This window comes from Caretta caretta, chromosome 9, assembly GCF_965140235.1.
Source record: "Caretta caretta isolate rCarCar2 chromosome 9, rCarCar1.hap1, whole genome shotgun sequence".
Taxonomy (NCBI): domain Eukaryota; kingdom Metazoa; phylum Chordata; order Testudines; family Cheloniidae; genus Caretta; species Caretta caretta.
Window position 1 is genome coordinate 59,714,355 of NC_134214.1, and position 21,172 is coordinate 59,735,526.

At 58.4% G+C, this 21,172-nt stretch overlaps 1 protein-coding gene across 2 annotated transcripts in view; it reads right to left on the reverse strand.

Moving 5' to 3' along the window:
* Nucleotides 1-697: 697 nt before the first annotated feature.
* TSC22D3 (TSC22 domain family member 3) overlaps nucleotides 698-21,172 on the reverse strand; it is a 50,018-nt gene continuing 29,543 nt past the window's right edge. Inside the window, exons 1-3 of one of the 2 annotated variants that reach the window (XM_048863523.2) lie at nucleotides 3,062-3,357; nucleotides 2,882-2,933; nucleotides 698-1,986 (exon numbers count right to left, since the gene is read on the reverse strand). In XM_048863523.2, coding sequence (XP_048719480.1) covers nucleotides 1,741-1,986; nucleotides 2,882-2,933; nucleotides 3,062-3,183 — 420 coding nt within the window. In that variant the 5' untranslated portion in view covers nucleotides 3,184-3,357 and the 3' untranslated portion in view covers nucleotides 698-1,740. Of the gene's footprint in view, nucleotides 1,987-2,881; nucleotides 2,934-3,061; nucleotides 3,358-21,172 lie in introns of those variants that run through there. The other variant, XM_048863522.2, reaches the window with a different exon arrangement.

Here is a 21,172-nt window from a genome sequence, read left to right on the forward strand (position 1 = left end):
AGGATTGAGGGGCACCAGCAGAGCTATGAATGAGGACTCCAATGCATCCGTGCTCGTCTCTCACTTTCAGTCCCTTTCCAGGCCCCCGTGTCTCCCTTTTGTAACAGCCCAGCACCCAATGCCCCTGCACACCTGTCCCCTCCCCCACCACACACTCCAGGCCCCCTCGGCTCACCCCTGCTCTCATCTCGCAGGCTGCAGTGAGGATGGGGCCCCCCTACAAGGCTCCAAGCCTTAGCCCATTAGGCTGAAATGCAGAGGGGGCTGGGATCACTGACTCCCCCACTCACCCCCCCCCATCCCCCGACTCAGGGGCTTCATGTTGGAAGCCAGCAGCATCCAGCGCTAAAGGGAGTTTCCAGTGACTGGCTGAAGGCACTGCATCCCATGCTGCATCCCACTGGAGAGCAGCCCAGGAATGTGTGGGTGTGGGCAGGGGGAGCTCCCTGACAGAACCACACCACAAATGTCACCAGCTGGCCTGTATCTGGTCACTGCACACAGGGGCCAGGGTGTCCCTCCCTGCGCAGCCTGAACCTCAGCCCACATCCCACCAAAGCTTTTGGAGTCTGTCCCCCCCCCCCCATCCATTCCCCTTCCCCACGGGGCACTGATCCTCTCCCATCAACACTGTTCCACCCCCACCCTTCCCACTACCCAGCCCCTCCCCCATTACAAAGACACGCCTCTCTGCATGTATTATCAAAAGTAGAGTTTATTGCCATTTCTAGCTAGATTCACACAGTCATGTTAATGCTCTGACAGTCTAAATCGAGAGTGACGCCCTGTCCCCTCCGCGAGAGCCGTCTCGAGGGGGGGACGCTCACGGAGCAAATAACCTCGGCTCTCGGCCCCCGAGGGGCCGGGCCATCCCGTCCACGGCAGGCGGGTCTCATTGGCATGTTTCATTATAAAATCTCTGCTGTGGGTGTCCTGTGGCCCTGCTCTGGGCGGGCTGGGGGACGGGGAATCTCCCTCCTGGAGGGGTCTGTACACAGACCGAGCTATGTATAAAAATCTATCCCACAGCGAGACAGCTCCAGTCACCCATTTCCAAACACCATCCAAGCGGCCCGCCTCCACACTCAGCTGGAATCCCCAGCGGGCCCCAGGCATATAGCTATGGGCAGCAGCATCCATAGAGCCCCCCACGAGCCCCAGGCTTCGGTAGCCATCCCCAGCAGTGGTTGTGTGTATACGTTCCTTAGATGCAGCTAAGGATATAAAGATCCCTGCACTAACGAAACAAAGCTTTCCTTGTAATCCCCAACCTGTGGTGTGCACAAGCCATGCACTGTCCACAGCCGCCAACACAAAGGTGCTGACGAGGTCAGTTTTTGGTTCCTACCCCAGGCCCATTCCAGGGTGGCAGGAGGGGCAGATTTGTATCTCTCCTCAGCAACAACTGGCTTCCTCCAAGGATCAGTCTTTGTCAAGTGCAGCAGGAGCCCTGCTGAACGGTGCAGCGAGGGCACATGACCGGATGTGCAGCCCCTGCACTCTCACGGACGTGCGAAGAGGCCCCCCATGGGGGTCGTCTGGCTGTGCAGTGTCCCAACATGACACCTCGCTCCTTCAGAGCCAGTCAGTGTCCCAGCAGCTGGGGCAGCGCCCCTGGCACATCTCGTAGCTCTCGCTAGCTTGGGAAGTTCTCCACATGAGATGAGGGAGGAAACAACTTTTAAGGAGATTAAGTAGAAAGAGTTCAGTGGCTCTGCCCACTCCGAGGACAGAGCCACCTTACACCGCAGAACCCCCGGTGTGCTGGGCCGGGGCAGCTGCCCCGCCCGTCTGCTCCTCTGCAGACAGCCCCTCTGCTGGCAGCCGGGACTGGAATTTCTCCAGCTGCTCAGGGCTGGCCAGGGTTTTCAAGAGGCTGTTCTCTCGCTCCAGCTGGGAGTTCTTCTCCACCAGTTCTTTGATCTGCTCCTTGAGGATCTCCACCTCCTCCCTCACGGCATACATCAGGTGGTTTTTCACTAGATCCTAGGAGACAACCAAAGGCAGGGTTACCAAACTATTCCGCCCCAACTCCCAAGCTCAGCTATGGACTCCGGCTGCAGTCCAGGAGCAGCTGGGCTCTGTGCTGCCGTCACCAATGCTCAGAGCTAGCCTGAGCTCCCAGCTAAGCCGGCTGAATCCAGCTGTCTGGCTGCAGCAGGGTCAGTGGTTATGGGGCTCTGGCTAAAGGTCTCTCATGGGGCAGGAAGCAGGAGATGCTATTAGCACAGTTTAGCAAGGGGCATGTCTACCAGGGACACTGCACACCGTTCAACATGCAGCAGACTTTGTAACAACTCCCTGGCGCCTTCTCCAGGTCTCTGAGCCCAGCTCTCTGCCCTTCTCAGTAGGGCTCAGCGGCCACACGGGGGCTGGGATCTGCTACCAAGCACACCGTCCCTCTAGCCCAGGGCAAGATCACTGCGCTCTTTCCCCCGCAAGAGGAAAAACAATTTTAGAGTCTGATGTGCCACAGCCCTTGGCATGGCTGGCGTGAAGCCACGGCGCTGGGAGAAGAACCTTGTTGCTTTTCCAGCAAGGCCTCTGCCAGCTCCCAGGCACTCTAGGGGCAAGGGGAGTAGGGTGCCGTGTCCTGCCTCTGGCTGCAGGGCGTGGGCCTGGGGCTCCGGGACGCCGCCGGGGGTCCCGCCTGCGCTTTGGGATCCCCGACCCGCCTGGCGTGCTGAAGCGGTCAGCGAGCTTCGCTAGCGGCAGACAAAGGCGGGCGTGCGCCCCGCAGCGATCCCGGGGAAGGGGGCAGGCGGGAGCCCTATTGCATCAGCCCAGGGAGCCCTGCCCCTGCCCCGCGGGGTGACCACGTATTGCATCAGCCCAGGGGGCCCTGCCCCTGCGCCGCGGGGTGACCCCAGCCCGTGCTCACCATCGCCTGCTCGATCTTGTTGTCAATCGCCACCACGCTGGCTCCGGAGGCGCTGAAAGACACAAGAAGGCGGCGGCCAGTTAGCAGCGAGCCCGATCCGCAGAGCCCGATCCGCAGCGAGCCCCGCTGCACCCCCCAGCCCGGCGCCCCCCGCGCGGAGCCCCCCAGCCCGGCCCCTACCTGTTGTCCAGCTTGACGGAGACCACGTCCCCGCCGAGGAGCGAGGAGAAGAAGGAGATGGAGAAGTTATGCAGCTGGTACACGGCCACCTCCATGGCGGACTGGTAGAGCTCGGTGCTCATGGCCACGGCGCACAGGGGCAGGGCTAGCGGGCTCTCGCCGCTCGGGACCGGCAGGGCGCTCGGGGGCTGACGGAGCCGACCGCGGGCCGGACGCAGGGCAAGGGGCGGGCAGGGGCCGGACGAGCGCACAACGACAAGCGCGAGCCGGGCTGAAGCCACCAGTGGGGGCTCTCCGAGCGCCACCACCTTATATAGGAGGCTCCTGCTGGCGTCACATGGTGTCAGGCTGCGGCTGGGTGGGGCGAGGCTGCGGCTCTGCCATGTCCCCGCCCTGAACCCTGGGGCGAGCTCAGGGAGCTTTCCGCGCCCCCCCCCCCCCCCCCCCCCCTGCAAACAGTGCGTCGGGAGAGGGTATGCGGGGAAGGGGGGTGAACTCCGCCGTGCAGAATTTTCCCTACACACAAGCTCTGGAGAGCTCCGCCCGCTGCAAGGGCTTTGCTAGCAGTCTCGTTCTCTGCTTGAAGCTGCTGTGTGTAGACCCCCGGCGCTATTAACCACCCCCCCCCCGAGGGTTTTACCCCCAATACACACGGATGTTGAGGGTCGTTTTGCATGTTGCAAAACCATTGCATCATTGGACACGCAAGTGTCCGGGATAACAATACCTGCCCCCCTCCCAGAGATTTCTGCAGCTTCCAATATTTCAGTCAGACCCGGTTCAAGGGGCCCGCTGCAAAGCACACGAACCCGGCCCCGACCCGTCCTCTTGTTGATCGGGAAAATAAAACAGCTTTTCGCCTTTCCCCCCGGGCTTGCAAGCGCGCCAAACCCGGCGGCCAAAGCGAGTGTAAAAATGTGCATGCGAAACAAAACAATTCCCGCTAATAACGCCCGAAGAATGGCAGGCTCGAGACGGCGCCCAGGAGCTACTACACCCCAGAAGTAGGTCGCTTCTTAACCAGAGTTACATAAGCTTCCACCAAAACATGTTTTGACTTTCGAGTCCAACAGCTTCCAACGGCGCCTGCTGGTGATTCCCTCCCTTCCTCGCGGGCGCAAAGCGACCCCCGGCGGTTGGTAGCTGCATGGGCAGGCCGAAGATGCCTAAGAGGACGAGCCTTAGGAAGATGCTGCTCCCCCAAGGGGATGCAACAAGAGTTATTGCGCCTGTGGGCAGCAGCTTTTGTGCCAGGCTGCTCTGGGCCATACGAGCCAGCGGCGCAGGCTCTGGGCTGCATAAACGGACGAGAGCCTTGGTGGCCACAGTGTGCTCTTGTCACCAGCGTGTTTTCCCCAGGAGCCCCTGAACTGCACATGCGAGAGGGCTGGGTGGGTACCATGACCAGATGGGTACCATGAGTGCCAGAGGAGAGATAGGGTCACTCCTCCTGCAGAACAGACACTTGCATCATGGCGGTGAATCATGGGCTGCACGTGTGTATTGAACACAGGTGTAGGGCTACTAAACCCTGAGCTCCTCCATCTGCCATGCTAAAGTGGGGGACCCGCAGGGTAGCATGCTCTGTGCAGATATAGTGTGTAATGTCCTGGCTTTGTGGGTCTGTGTCTGAGAGCACGATGCTGCTATCTAGTGCACTGGGCCCACACCCAGGATAAGAGGCCTACTACTGCTACTACCACCTGTGTGTCAGCTGGCATGGTTGTGGAGTCGGAGAAGCAGGGTTACGGCTCAGCGGTGTGCGTGTGCATGACATTTACACAGTCTGTCAGCAGCCCCGGGGCTCCTTACACTGCAGGCCCCAATCGGAGCTCTCACTGGAGAGGGGGATATTTATAACACATGTTGCATCCCAGTGTCCTTGCGGGACCCTACCCTCCCAGCAATGCTGAGCAATGGGCTGACTGGGCTCAGAGATGCCAAGCAAGGTACGGTCCCTGCCCCAAGGTACTCGGCCTCTCACCAGACAGCCAGCAATTCTCTGTGAGGTCCCTCGAGCTGGGCCTGCTGGCTGTTTCCAGCCCAGCTTTCGCTAGGAGAGAGGGCTGCTTTTGGCTCAGACATTTGCATACTTGGATGTGTTTGCTCATGTACTCACTCCATAGTGCTGTGTTAGCTCCCTTCTCTCTGCTCTCTGGCACCCAGCGGCACCGAGTGACCTGAGCAGCAATGGACGAATGCAGCAGCCCATCCTTCCGGGAACGTGCACTCTGCTCCTGGATCTCTGCCCTCCTGGCGCCGAGGGATGCTCCTCTGCTTTCCCTGTTCCACAGCATGCCCAGCCAACAGGAACCGGCCTCCTCGGGCACTCCAGCAAGGCCTCTGTGTGCTAGCACATGGGTGCGTTTTCCTAGAGCGGTTCTGAGTGGCTGATGTCTGAGTGGCTGGGGTATCTGCAGTTCAGAGGAGGGCTGTGCCTCTATCCCCATGTCTGTGGGATCCCCCTAATATAGGGTGACAAGATGTCCCGATTTTATAGGGACAGTCCATATTTTTGGGTCTTTTTCTTATATAGGCCCCTAATACCCCCCACCCCCTGTCCCAATTTTTCACACTTGCTGTCTGGTCACTCTACCCTAATAGCTCAGAGCAGGCCCCGCGGAGCCAGGCGCTTCACAGACACCCAGGGAGTCAAGGCCAGCCTTCTACTAATAAACTAGAGCTGCCAGCAAGCCTGAGCTGCTCAAGAGCCTGTCCCTACCACAGCCACCAGAGGCCCCCCACAGCCACAGCAGGTCACGAGGAGCGGGAAAGGCAGCGGGGCCGGGGCCACATCTCGTGGGTTCAGTAGAGCACCAGACACCCCAGCAGCAGTGCAGTACAGCCCCCACCCCAGTTCACACTCACGTGGGCAGAGGTGGGTGCTGCTGGCCCCCCGGGGAGATAAGCGTCCCCATGGGCAGTGCATGGAGAACCCGGGCGCTATCTCCCTCGTGCGGAGGGGCAACCCTGCAGCTCCTGGACATGGGGACTCCTTATCTGGGTGGCTCAGCCGGTGAGCACAGCCTGCTGGGCCGGTGCGGGTGCTGGCCACTGTTTGGATTCCAGAGGGTGGGGCAGTTATCGGGGTGAAGGCAGCAGGTGTGGACACTGATCTCGGACCCTGCTCGGAGTGGGCCAGGGAGACCAGGTTGTGATTGGGGGCACGGCGCCCTCAGCACCGTGTGGGGTTTGGCAGCCGCCCTCTGCAGAGCTGGGGCAAAAACCAGCTGGCTCTGGCAAAGCCTGGAGACCAGGCCTGATGCAGCTTCCCCACGGCCCAGAGAGCAGACCCTATGCTGCTCCAAGGAGAACCCGACATTCCCCTGACACTCATGCAGCTCTGCCATGGCCCAGAGAGCCACCCCTAACGCTGCCCCCCACCAGCTAACATACAGCCAGAGCATCAGCAAATGGTATGCTCAGAGGGCCTTTGACTCTGCTCTCTGTACAGCTGCCCTCCAGGGCAGAGCCCTGTGTAAGCTGGGAAGGTGCCTATGGGTCAGCTAAGCCTGGGCCAGGGGGTGTGGGAGCCCAGGCCCAGCACAGGGCTCTCTGCAGTGTGGGTGTGGCTAGGCTGGAAAGCTCTGACAGGCAGCAGGCTGCACGGCAGACGGACTGCCCTGCCCCAGCCTAATCCTTCCCGGAGCAGCCCTGCTGCCGCTGACTGGATTTTTAGTGCCTCCTGGCAAAGCACTGAGACCGCCTGGTCTGCCATTCCCCATGAAAGGTATTAACCTCAGGGCACCCACAGCCGGAGAGCTAGGGATTATTCCCAGCTTCTGTGCCCTGCCTCCCTCCACAGGCCAGCACCTGCCATTGGCACCTCCAGACCCAGCGCTTGGTCGCAGTCATTCCCAGATGAACTTGAAAGCTTCAAAGGCAGCCAGGGAAGAGCAGCGAGGCTCCAGGAGCCCAGGTCTCTGCCTCTGAATGAGCTGAGCTGAGGGCACCCAGTGGCTGGTCATGGTGCATTCAAGATGCAGCCTTTCTGGAGGGCAGTCTGGGATGCAGCAGGCTCCAGGATCTGTCTCACTGGCCCCTTCTCCTCCCTGGGGAGCTGCGCACTGACACGGGATGGAATAATCACTTGAACACCTTCCACCCAAGGGTCATGCTACACCTTACGAAGTAGAACTGGGACCATAATCTCAACATTATAAATGGGGAAACTGAGGCACAGAGCAGGGGAGCGATCAAGCAGCAAAGCTGAGAATAGAGCCTGAGTGCCCTGCTCTAAGCAGTGGCAAACAATGCCTCCCAGGACAGGGAATAGAAGCCAGATTTCCAAAGGTCAATCCTTTCTCTCATCACCCAACCACACACCCCTCCCAGAGCTAGGAAAAGAACCCAGGAGTCCTGACTCACAGCACCCTGCTCTAACCATTAGATCCAAGTCAATTCCCAAAGCTAAGAATGGAACCCAGGCCACCTAGACCCCCCTGCTCTTACCACTAGACCACTCTGTCCCTCTCAGATGGACTCCCGTATGCTAATGCATTACCAGGCCATTCAGACAAATGTGAGCACTAATTCTGTCCCTACTAACCCCCAGTGGACACCTTGAACCTGGGGCTGCCTGGATCTAGCCCTTGGACCCCAGCCCCAGGAATGTCCTGGCAGGTCCCAAGCAGCAGAGACATATCATGGCAGGAGAGAGTGGAAGGGATCGTCTGGCCTCCCTGTCACAGATCCCTCCACCACCCTGACAGCACACGTGGTGTCCCATGGCTTTGCTCAGTCTGCACCTGTAAAAGCTCTTGACCCTTGCCAGGTGACCCTGACCCACAGCAGGGGCCTGGGGCCAGGAGATCAAGCTCAGTCCCTTCCCAGCGTTCCTGGGTCTCAGCCCTTTGTTACTGAATCTCTGGTCACCCTGGAAGGGATCCTGGCAAGGAAAGGCAGCTGCAAGCCTGGACCTCCCTGGAAGCCAGTGGCACTGTGGAAAACCTGAAGGAGATGGCATTCTCTGTGCTGGGGCTGGCCAGTGGCAGGGGCATCCAAAGAACTGACTGAAATGCCCCATGATGAGAAGAAAAGGCTGGCTCCGGATCTGTTGGGAGCAGCTTCTGGAATCTGTGCATGGGCAGAAATGGCTCAAGGTAAAATCAGAGTGGTCCTGGGGTCAGCAGCCCTCCGAGGGGGGTCAGGGCCGAGCTGCCGCCCTGGATCCTGGGGTAACAAATTGGCCCAGAAGAAACCTGCCCCCTACACACAGGCTGCCCAAGCTCAGTCAGAACGGACCCCTGGAAGAAGCGGCCTCTGAGGAGAAGGGGCAGGAGGGGCCACCCTGGAGTGAGAGTGGTCCCAGGAGTAGGCCAGGGAAAGGAACTAGGAGGTTCCCAAGAGAAGGAACATGTGACGGAACCAAGAATATCCTGAAAGGAGGAACCAGAGGCTGTTCATCAGGGGAAGGGAGTGGAGCAGCCTAGGGGTCCTGGCCCTCTACGTGGGGCTTGGCCTGGAGTACCCATGGCTGAAGCACCACACAGTATTGGATTGCCCCTGAGATGGGCCTGAACACGGACTGCCTCTGGATATGTTAATCTTGTCATCAATACGTGAGGTCCTGCAGGGTGCTCTAACGCTCAGGTGGGCTGGTTTATACCTGTCTAGACCTGGGTGAGGGGAAACAAGGCAGGGTTTGCATACAGTATCAGGCCTAAACACTAGGTGGCAGGGAGGTGGAGCCGGTGTGCCCACAAGATCCTAAACCTTTAGACGCCGGGACACGGAAACTATTGTGCAAAACTCAGACAGTGCTCATTGGACCATGTGAAATACTGGCCCAGCAAGGAGCTTCTCACGGTGACATGCTTCACATGCATCTAGAAACGCTGACTTGGCTCAAGTGCGATCCATTCCCCAAGCTAAATATGACATGCTCAAAGAAGAAACACAAAATGCTCCACCCTGCCGACAGCTCGAGAGAGAAATTCTGGATGGACCAGGACGATCCGGGTCAGCAGAAGAAACCCAGACACTTGGATCTTCCTGGGACTATCCAGCAGAAATGACCGTATGTGACGAGGTTCTCCACAGAGGTCACTGTGTCAGACTAGCACACAGAAATGCCGATCAGAGTCCACAACGTTTAATTGGGAAGTGGAAGAACAGACCCAAGATGTCCTATGCTGGCCCGGCAAGAATGCCGCTATTGAAGATAAGGTATCCAAGTGTGAAAGCCATACTCAAGGCAGGAAGCCAAATGCAAAAGAACCAGTGAAACCGCATACAATTTCTGATCACCCTTGGTGCCGAGCTGACGCATATCTATGCACATTAAACAGGAATGATTGCCACTTATTAGAGGACTTCTCTACAGGGATATTTTCATCAACTAGCACCATAAATGGTAAATTGTAACAGATAATGGCTCTCAATCACAGCATATCCTTTTGCTATATCAGTTCTCATCTCTCTTATCCCTCTTCCCCCCGCCGCCCAATCAAGCCCTAACCACGCACAGTCAAATAGGTTAGCTGAAAAGGCATGACCAATGTTAACAAAATATTGGTAGGAGTCTCAAGTGACCCGCCCTTAGCACTGTCAGGGGATCGCAGCACGCTGTTCAGAGATGTACAGGCAGAGGAGCACAAATTCAATGTCCACGTTGCACGTGCTCCCTGAATCAAAGACAATGGCAGGAGTTACCGTGGAGCTCTAGGACAAGAAACCAAGAGAGAAGAAATCCCAAGACAAGAATGCCAGGAAGGAGTGCTGGATTCCAGATACAGGGATGGGCCACCTGCCCATGCACCAGCAAAACTGGTTGTCCCAGGGTCACCTCAATTCTAGGGCCAGGCGGGACCACTGTGATCACTAACTGAGCTCCTGTATAGCACAGTCAGAGGATGTGCCATAAGTACCCGAGGATGAGCCCTGCAGCAGGAACAGAGATAGCTAACCCAAGCCAAGCAGGACTCTGGCTCTCTGCTCCTTGAGATGCCCAGGGTGTTCCTGGTAGCGTCTCTGTGCTGGCAGAAATAACCCAGTGATGAGCAGCAAAGAGACTGCAGGCAGCCAATCCCCCTCCACAGGAGATGGTCAGGGATCAGAGGGGGCCTTGAGATCAGAGGCCACTGGGGTTCAGAGATGGGAATCATTGCCAGATGCCCAGAATCCCCCTCTAATCAGTGGGGATCAGCTCATCTCTCCTGCCCTCCACCCTCGTCGGCTCTACTGTGGCATGTTAATAATTGGCTCCATTAGCTCCTGGAGGGCGGGCCAGGTAGGGTCCCCAACTTTCTAGTCACACAAAACTAGGGTTAGGCCTGCCCCTTCCCCAAGGCCCCACCCTGGCCCCAGCCCTTCCCTGAGCCCCACCCCCTACTCACTACATTCCCCATCCCTCAGTGGCTCACTGTCCCCGACCCTCACTCACTTTCACTGGGCTGGGGAGGGGGTTGGGGTGCGGGAGAGGATGAGGCCTCTGGGCTGGGGGTGTTGGCTCTGGGGTAGGGCCAGAAATGAGGGGTTCAGGGTGTGGTAGGGGGCTCCGGGCTGGGGCAGGGAGTTGGGGTGTGGGAGGAGGTGAGGGCTCCGGCTGGAGGTGTAGGCTCTGGGCTGGGGCTGGGAATGAGGGGTTTTGGGTGCAGGAGGGGGCTCTAGGCTGGGGGGTGGTGCCGAGTGATTTGGAGTGCAGGAGGGGGCTGCGTGTTGAGGCAGGGGGTTGGGGTGCAAGAGGGGGTACGAGCTCTGGACTGGGGGTGAGGGCTCTGGGGTGCAGGAGGGTGCTCTGGGTTGGGGGGGGCTCAGCTCAGGACTGGGGCAGGGGATTGGGGCTCGGGGTTGGAGCATGGGCTTATCTCAGGCGGCTACTGGTCAGCGGCACAGCGTGGGGGCTAAGGAAGGCTGCCTGCCTATCCTGCGCACGCCACGGAAGCTGCCAGCAGGTCTGGGTCCTAGGTGGGGGGGCCCAGGAGGCTCCAGGTGCCGCTCTCACCCGGAGGCTCCAGGTGCCGCTCTCACCCGGAGGCACCACCCGCAGGTTAGAGCTGGTGCTTGGGGTGGGGGCAGCGTGTGGAGCCCCGTGGCTAGGAGTTGGACCTGCTGGCTACTTCGGGGACAGGTAGGGACTAGCCTGCCTTAGCGCCCCAGCACCACTGACCAGACTTTTAACAGCCCAGTCGGCGGTGCTGACCGGAGCCGCCAAGGTCCCTTTTTGACATGGTGTTCCAGTCGAAAACCGGACACCTGGACACCCTAGTTCAGGCTGATGTTCTGGTTTGGTTGTATGTGATCTGAAAGCAGAAGGGAAGAGGTAAAGCTGCTGGAGCCTGTGCACTGCCCTTGCCCCTCACAGGGGACTGACCTCTGAAACCCCGGCCTGCACTGTCTCCTCCAGTATTCCTGGGGTCCAGGCCTCTTCTATGATCCCTCCTTAGCCTTGCTTTGGTGTGGGGGCAGGGCCCACCACAGCAGCTGGGGGGTGAGGCAAGGAGAATGCATGGGCATTTATAGGTCTATCTACACTGCAGTGTGAGCCTTGGGTTAGTAGAACTCGAGTTGACAGACCCTGGGTTTGGTAACCTAAGGCTTGAGCGTCTACACTCATTTGTAACCCCAGGTTAGGAATTGTTGCACCGTGGGTACCAACAGCATCTGCACTGCATTATGTGGGCCTGAGTGCCCCCCGCACACACACACACAAATCCCAGACTGCCTAGCCAAAATATAGCCACTGTAGCCCTCTGTCTGTGGGGGAGCAGGCAGAGTTTGGGGGAGCTCAGAGCCGCTTTGGGGGCCAGGCTGGGTTCAGAGGGAGCAGGATGAGTTTGGGGGAGCCCCTGTAAGTATGGCTGACATTCTTTATTCCCAGACATACACATGTACATTTAGCCCTATTAAAATGTGGACTGTTTGCTGGCACCCAGTTTACCAAGCTGTCATGCACCAGCCATGTTTCTTGGCTTTCCCCTGTCACAAGATCATTCGGCACCCGAGAAAAAGAAAAACATCCCCAGCATGAGAGAAAGCAGCCAGGAAACCAAGCAAAAGCAGCTTTGCCAGCGGGAGGGCAAGGCACGGGCAGATGTCACCTCTGACATACACCGGCGCAACTCCACTGCCGCTGCCCTATCACTCTAGGCCACGCGGCCCTCTGCCATCACATCCCCCCTCCCAGTGCAGTGAGCCACCTGCCCAGCCGGGCCAGCACCAATACCACAGGCCGCCTCCACACTGGCTCAGGGAGAAGACACTCTCTGTCTGCAGCAGCCCGCTGTAGTGACCAGGCCTGGGCATCACAGGGAGGCAGGGTCTTACGTGCCGCCCCAGAGCCTTTTCCACCACCACCCCCCCCCCCAAGAATATTTGATCCTTTTCTGCTCCTGGCTTCCACGCTTCGTAGCCAACCTAAGCTGGCTCCTGTGTCAGCTGATCGACATCAGCAGTGGAAGACAGGCCGGCCTCCCGGGTTCTGTTAACACCCGAGGGGTTAGGGAGGCTGCAGTCAGCCTGTCAGAACCAATCCCGGGCCAGAGCTGGGGAGCACAGGGTCCTGGGTGGTGGAAAAGCCAGCCCCAGCTGGGGATCAGAGCCACGTCCATCATGATGCCCTCCCAGATCTAAGCACCCTGTCCACTGCCTACCCTTTTTGTCCCCAGTGTTGGAGTCACCATCCTGCTGTCTTTCACCCCCGTATCCAGATGTCACACGTGGTGCAATGTTCCTTGGTAGGCACCATCGTCGATGTACCATCGCCAGCTCGACTAGCCCACCCCCTCGGTGGCAAACAGCAAGTACCTCACGGGCACATCCCTTCTGGGATCTGCACCCCACCCTTCCCTGGCGGCACACCCTGATTGTGACATTGGCTGCGGCTGAGAAGAATCCAATCAACGTCCATTTCAGGAGCCCACTGCGGCCTATGCTCTGAAGTCAGGAGGAGTCTGTTTCACAGCTGTCTCTGCTACAGGTCTCTGGGCCCCATGCTCTTGGACACAGCGAACTGCCCTGCTCCTGGGAGAGCCTCAGGCTCAGTAAGCTGCTGCTTCACTTGCCCCATTGGTTTTATGCTCATTGGAAGGCTCAGGCCAGAGAACCAGCCACACCAGGCAGGAGGGCAAAGTGTCCCAGGCCCAGTCCGCACGCTGCGCTTCCCTAACAGTGAGACCGATTTAACAAAACCAGAGCAAAGCCCTGTGTGGCTGCTCCAATGTTGTGTTAAACCTGGCTCATAGCAGTTCAGCTTGTGCGAGTGAGTGTGTGTTAACTGGAACCACACCGCTAATTAAACGGGGCACCCCTAGGTGCTATAGGCTGGGAACCCAGCACTGCTAGGTGTGCTAGGTGTTCAATTTGCTTTCCCCATCCCCAGATTGGAGCCTCCCCACAGCTTGGGGTTTGGTTTATGCTCGTCTCTGCTGTAACCCAGTGATGTGGGAAGTTCATGAGATCTGGTTAGAGATGTGCCCCCCATCTGGCTTCTCTAGCTGAGACCTGGCCCCCTTCCTGGAATAAGTTCTCAGTGGGTTTCCTGGCCGCCTGCTCCTGCTCCAGCCAGATGCCTCAGAGGACACTGGTGGCCTCTGGACATCCCAGCCCCGCTGCAGGAACATGCAGTTCAGACTCATGTCTGGGGCATGGGTTTGGGTGGGGTGATGCCCAGCACCAACTGCTGGCCAGGCTTCTTGCTGGACCATCAGCTCCTCCGTGAGCAGCACTAAGGGCATGGCTGCCTCGCTGGGTTCGCCCCAGAGCACTGCTTGCAGCTCGCTTTCCATGGCACAGCACATGCGGGCAGCTAGGGGACAAGGAGGTCGATGCTGCCCGGAACCCAGAGCTCGGGCTCACTGCAGTCCTGGCATTTATTCCGGGATCACCCATCTGGCACAGCCAGCCTCCCTCTGCTTTTGTCTGCACCAGGGCATAATTCCTCCTGGGCCGCTTGAAAACGGTGTAAACCTGAAACATTCTGACAGCAGAGGAGCAGGAGAGTCCAGACAATAATGTCCTGCTGCAACAGTGCTTAGGAAGAGCCAGATGGGGCCCCCAGACCATCATCATGCCCTATGCGTGGCTGAGCACAGCAGCGGGGGCGCCGCTCCTGGAGCAGGGAGAGGGGAGAAAGATTTCCAGCGTTGAAAGCAATTTTCCCTGTAATTCACTTTATACCTTAACAAACCCCAGCACTGCACCAGGATTTTCTCCTCCGTTCCTTCCCAGCTCTGCTGCTCAGCCATGCACTCAGAAGTGTCTAGACTTCAGGCTATGAGTCCTTAGCCAGCATTGCTCCATAAGAGAGAGGTGGGCACGGGTTGTGCAGCGGATAGAGCACTAGGCTGGCAGAGGGGCTTTGTTCCTGACCCTGGCTCTCTGTGCCTCAATTTCCTCACTGATACCTTGGGGTAATGAGAGCCACCTCTGTAAAGCACTCAGGGACCAGTATTGAGGGCTCTTCTCTCCCTTTCTTTATTATTCCTCATGTCTCCGTTTCTAAGCCCCCTTGTTCAATCAACAAAGGAAACAGGGCTCCTATTAATTAAACTCACAGCTGGCCCCTGTGCTGCCTGCCAGTCCCAGCAGAGAGGTCCAGGGCTGAATAGGCCCCAGGGACTCAATTCCCTTCCCACCAGACCAGGGTGGAGACACATGGGCAGGGGGCAGTGTTCGGGGGGGAGGGGGTACTGCACAAAGCAAAGGACTCTGGCAGGCTCAGGGGAGATTACCCGATTCCCCCTCTGCTGAGGAGTTTCCTGCTCTGCTGTGATATGGCCTGTTTCCAGCAAACTACCCGAGAGCCCAGAGACCATGGCTGCTTCTGCCTGAGACAAACCACCAGCATTAGCTCCACCCCTGAGCACCCCTCACTGTCCAGATGTTGCTGGGCGCGACGCTTCGCCCAGATGAGCAGCGTGGCTGGCGACGGACACCACTGGACTCACAAGCAGTGCTGCTGCGACAGGCTGGGCTGGTGGCCCAAACACAGTAACAAGCAAGACGCTTGGACACAAGGCGCTAAGGACGGATGACACTGTTTGGCCACAGTAAGAACAGACCAGAACCTTTGCTTCCTGATAGTGCGTTTGGCACTGCTGGGAACTAGGACACCTGGGTTCTATTCCTGACTCCGCCACTGACCTTAGCCAAGTCCCTTCCTTTCTCTGTCTCGCTGTTCCCACCTGTAACGTGGGGGATAGTGATCCTGAGCTACCTTCTAAAGCAGGTGGGGAGCGGGGCAGGTGGGGAGGGGAGCTGCAGAGGTTACTCAGTCTCCTGTAGACAAGCCATGTGCCTTTTCCTACCCTGAGCACCTCTCGTGCAGGTCTCCCCGGCTCTGGGATTTGGGCCATGCCGCAGGTCTGGCGGCTTGTTTGCTTGGCCACGTGGCAAGGAACGTGAACAAGCTGCCTGTGGAAGCAGGGAGGTGAGCGGCCTGTCGTTTCCCACGCAGCCAGCGCAGACGGGGCAGAGCAGGGAGGCTGGTGCAGAACGCAGATGAGCACTGCCCCCTCAAATGCTTTCCCCAGCAGACTGGAGCTTTGTGACAACAGTTCCATAAATAGATCCCTGCAGCCCTTCCTGTTCCCTAGGTGCCCAGGCTGTCTGCCCAGCCCTGGGCTGCTCAGGAGGCCATGGTGTGTGCTGGGAGCTGGGCTTCCAGTCCAGTCTCATGAGGCCACGCTAGCGAAAATGTCAATAACATTTGTGTTAATTTAAAACGAGTTTTATTGGGCCTTTGGCTGGGGCCGCCCTGCAGGCTAGTGGCGTGATCCTTGGCCTGTCGGCTCAGCTATCCAGGCCAAACACAACATGGCGGCCGGGTTTGGAGCCAATACACTCAGCAGCTAGCACCAGGAGGCCAGGTGGAGTGTGTGTGTGTTGGGGGTGGGGGTGGGGAAGGGTGTCAGGGAGCTGCCAAAGGGCGGGGCGGGGGAGGTGGTGTTCTTTCACCCACTAGACAGGGAGAGCTCCTGGCCTACAGGCTGCACTGATGTATGTACCAGGCTGCTGTGTGCGCACAAGGACATCGGGGTCACTGTTCCTGGGTGTGGGGTACCTGGGGTGGGGTGTCACTGCTCCTGTCTACATGGGTGTCTGGGGCTTTTGCTATTTGGAGCAGTGGAAAGGGTTGTGCTTTGTATGCGAGTGGTTACAAACGCAAATCCTGTCTACTCTACTAGTGGCAGCGCGTAGTGCCTAGAGTACCATACGGGGAGTCCAAAGACCTGGGTTCGATTCCCGGCCCTGCTGCTGGCCTGTTGGGTGACCTTGGTCCAGTTGCAGCCCCTTGCCGTGCCTCAGTTTCCCCATCTGGAACATGGAGATAATGATCCTGAGATTCCCACCTGAGCAATGGGCTTTTCCCACCTGATCCAAAGGGAGCTACAATCCATCTACCTACAGCCTGTCTCCCCCACACCTGGACGATGTAAACACCAGCCCATCGTGCCAGTGGTCCAACCCAAATGAGGGCTGGGGAACCCCACCCCTCCACCTGTGGAGACTCCCTCTGGATCCAGCCTGGGGCAGCTGCTGACTGCGCCCCACACCTGGCCATCACAGAGGGACAGGACCTGCAAGCCAGACTGGGAGCTCCTTTGTGGCTGAGTATGGGGCAGTGCTGCTGGGCTCAGGGGGACCCACAAAGGGACCCTTGAGAAACAGAGAGCCCCCTGCAGGGAGGTTCTGCTTGCCCTGCCCTGACCCTCTCCTGGCGCTTGGGGAGGGATGGGGGAATTCAGCAGCAAATGTTTTAAACTGCCCATTCCTCCCGCATGCTTATTAACAAGAGGAATCTCATGTGGCCCCGCTCTGTGGGGTATAGCTAAATAGCTGCTCGGCTGCTGCTGTCCACAGCCCGGGCACCCTGGGAAGGAGCATGTGATGCTGTTTGATTAGCTGCTTATTCATGGCTGGATAATAGAGCCATTCCACTTTGCTGAGTGCTGCCCGGCCGGTCTCTCCCTGTGGTCTGCGCGGTTTCCCTGTGCTGTGGTCAGGGCAGAGAACAGGAGGGGAGCCCGAGGTAGCAGCTTCCTCACACAGGAAGCTTCAGGCCGGGAGCAAGTACCACTGCCAGCCCTGGACTCCCTGCCTGCCACAGTGGGACTAGAGCAAGCAGTGGGAGTCAATGTCACCGCCCCAGACAGACCCCCTCACCCAGACCCATCCACAGTGCCCACAAGGACACTGCACCTGTAATCATCAGCCCTGGCATCAGGAGATCTCAACACACTTTACAAAGGAGGCCAGGATCATTATCCCCATGTGGCAGATGGGGAAACTGAGGCACCGTCTGAGCCCCTGGGTGAGGCAAAGCGACTCACTCCAAGTGGCAGAGCTGAAATAGAATCCACGCTTCTTGGGTCCACTGCTCTATCCACTAGGCCCTGCTGCTGAGGGGACTGAAACAGCACATCAGCTGAGAAGCAGTCTGGGAAGTGAAACTTGGGGCTCAGGGGGCCCCGGCACTGAGATGTGTTACCAAGGCCAGGGGCTTGTCCAGTCGCACATTTCTTTCCTTCCCGGCTACTGCCCGGAGAATGAGCCACGTGCTCCACTGGCCCAAGAAATCTGACTGTTTCAGGCCTGCCCCAGTGGGAGGCAGGCGTTGTGGCTGGTGCCCTTGGGGTGCCCAGCCCAGCCTGACACTGGGGACCTGGATGGGGGGAACCAACCCCAGTCTCAGCCCTCTCTCATCTCCAAATCCCAGCCCTCTCCAAGGGCTTAATTAAGACGTCTCCCTGACCCCCCGCTTCAACCACAGGTCCCTCCTCCCTCCCCTAGCTCCTAGGAGCCACCATCTCCCCCCTGCCTCCCCGCTGCTAGGCCAAGACCCCGCTCCCAGGCTGTGCAGGAAAAGCAGGCCAGCAATTCTTGCAGAGGACTGCAGCTGTCTCATAGGCGCTCATAGGCATAGGCGCCAGGAGTCACAGAAGCCCAGCCTGGCCACTGCTGGGTATGGTCTCCCCAGTCCTATGCCCCCAGCTCCAGTAGGAGCTGACACCAGTGGGCTGGTCACCTGGCCAGCTCCATTCCCCTCTTATTTGCCCTGCTCCTGTTGTGTGTAAAGGTGTTGCTGTCAGGGACAGGGTCAGTGTAAACACCTCAATATCAGTGCCAGTCACTGTAGTGAAATGAATCACCGTTAATGAGCACTGGCCTGATGCCATTGGGAGCAGGGCCATCCCGGACCAGCTATCCATCAAGCCGTGACACAGGCAGGGGCTATGACTGATGAGCCAACAAGGGAGTGATCACTGCACAGAAACCTGCCTCCCGCACACCAGACAAACCCAGGGCACCCGTGCCCCCCCTCCCTGAGCCAGGCAAACCCCAGACACCGCTGCCCCCCACACCAGGCAAACCCGGGCACCGCTGCCCCCCCCACGCCAGGCAAACCGGGTACCGCTGCCCTGCAAATAGTGCTGGTGGAGGAGAGAGATATTCCCCTGCCCCAGCTGTTGCAGGAAAGGGTCCCTGCACTGCGGAAGGTGAGATTGGCCCTGGAGAGAGGGATCAGGCAGAACAAGCCTCTGTTACTAACGGGGATACAGTTTTGAATAGGGAGCCAGCAACTCCCAGGATCCACTGCTGCCCACAGGGGTCAACCGATGAGATTAACAGGCAGCAGGCTTCAAACAAGTGAGAGGAAGTGCTTTATCCCATGCACAGTCACCCTGTGGAACTCACTGTCAGGGGACATTGTGAGGCCAAAACTATAACTGGGTTAAAAAAAAAAAACAGATAAATTCCTGGAGGATGGGGCCAGCAATGGCTATTAGCCAGGATTGGCAGGGATCCAGCCTCATGCTCTGGGTGTCCCTAGCCTCTGACTGCCAGAAGCTGGGAGTGGAGGACGGGGATGGATCACTTGATTGCCTGTTGTATTCATTTGTCCTAAAGCACCTGGAACTGGCTGCTGTAGGGAGACAGGATACTGGGCTAGATGGACCTTTGGTCTGACCCAGTATGGCCGTTCTTGTGTTCAGGGATGGACAGTAACAAGAGGGTCTAGCTTTGGCTTGGGCTAGTGGGAGCATGGCATGCTGGGATAATACCAGCCGGGGGCTGGGGGAGTCCATCCCCCACAGCACCCCCACACCTCTGAGCCACATTCATCGAGTGCCGCATGTGGGAGACACTGCCTCTGCCAGCTGCAGCCTCTCCTCTGCGGATTGTGTGGCCAGCCCTGCTGCTGGGCCGGAGCCGCCGTCGCAGGGAATGCAGCGCTCCTGGTTACACACTCCCAAGACACAGCTGCTTGGAGCACATCGGAGTCCTCAGCCATGGAGGATTACATCCTGGAGGTTACATAAAATGCCCTTGTGGGGCCACCAGCTTCACACCCACGCTCGGTGACCTCGCCCTCGACCGGGCTGCCCTGCTTTCTGTGAATGCCCCTCCGCAGGGATCTCAATGGGGCTGGCTTGATGCCTGGCCCAGGGAGCGACTCCTGGACTGTGGGGAGATCTCTTGGATTCCCCACCCGGGACCGAGCGTTCTCAGCTCCCCTGGAGCCAATGGCAGAAGCTCTCAGCACCCAGCCACCCAGCACACTGGGACAGCAGTGCAGAGTATTAGGTTCCCTGGCACCTCCCAACATGACCCTTGGCTTTCAGCAGCTTGTAGCTCTGCCAGCAACTGGCGGGGTAGGCAGGTCAATGCCTGGCTGTTCCCCCCAGGCAGCATCTTGTATGGGGCACAATTTGCATTTTTATTTTTAACCTCAAACCCAGCCCAAGGAAACTACTTTCAAAAAACAACTCCCAAGAGCTGCCCCCGGCTGGCAGAATATCACAGAGCAGGCTGCAAGGCCAGGCACTTCGCAGCTAGGTCATGCCAGGGGAACACTTCAAAGCGCTATGGTACAGACCCGGCCACGCAGCCTGTGCCTCTCACCCTAAGGGGCCCCCCACTCTTGATTCTGACCACTCTGGCTCAGGGGAGGGCAGGGAGGCTGTGATGATCAGCGATGGGCTGCCTGCTCCTGTGGGCAGCACGCAGCACCTGCCCCCTCCCAAGAGTCTGGCATTGCAGGGCAGCGAGGCTGATCTCACAGAGTTCGGGATGGCTGGGAACCCTCCCTGGCCTGTGATGAAACAAAAGCACAAAGCCAGGCAGATCCCGCAACAAGAACAACCATATCCCATTCTGAGTCTCACAGCACCCACTCTATGTCGTTCTGCCCAGATCCATCCTATTGCAGCTCCCAGAGACCCCCGGCCCCGCCAGCCCCTAGCAGAGACTCCCTGTATGAGTGCAGAAACAATACTGCAAAGGGGGTTCGTCTCTAGCTCCATGTTACTGATGGGAAAACTGAGGCACGGACAGGGGCTGTGACCTCCTCGAGGTCACACAGATTCAGTGGCAGAGCCAGAAATAGAAGCCAGGAGTTCTGACTTCCAGGCCTGCCTGCTCTAACCCACTACACCCCACTCCCTCCTAGATCTGGGAGTAGAACCCAGAAGCCTTGGCACCCACCCCCCGGCTCTAACAACTAGACCCTACTCCCCTCCCAGAGCCAGGGATAGAACCCAGGAGTCCTGACTACAAGCCTCCAGTCTAACTGCCATGATACTGTGCCCCGCATAGGCACTGTCTCTGTGGTTGCTCTGCGGCTGGAGCACCCACCGGAAAAAAATAGTGGGTGCTTAGCACCCACCGGCAGCCCTGTGGATCAGCTCCTCCCCCTCCCCCCAGCCCTTCCATCCACCACGATCAGCTGTTCAGTGGCGTGCATGCAGGAGATGGCGTGCAGGAGATGCTGCGGGGCAGGGGCAGGAAGAGGCAATGGGGGGAGGCAGGGCGGGGCCAGGAAGAGGTTGGGTGGGGCCTGGGGCCTAGCAGGGGTTGAGCTCTCCCTGGGAATGCAGGGAGTTGACGTCTTGTGTCTAGCTCGGCTGCAGTTGGATGGGTAACCCCTGGCCATATTTGCAGGAATGACACTATACATTGTATTTGATTCACTCTCCCCTAGGGGTGGCAGCAGCATAGAACCACAGAAGTGTAGGGCTGGAAGGGACGTCGATCGGTCATCTAGTCCAGGCCCCTGTACTGAGACAGGGCTAAGTATTATCTAGCGTCTAGGTTCTAGACCATTAATGGGTGTTTGTCTAACCTGCTCTTAACAACCTCCAGTGACAGAAATTCACAACCTCCCTA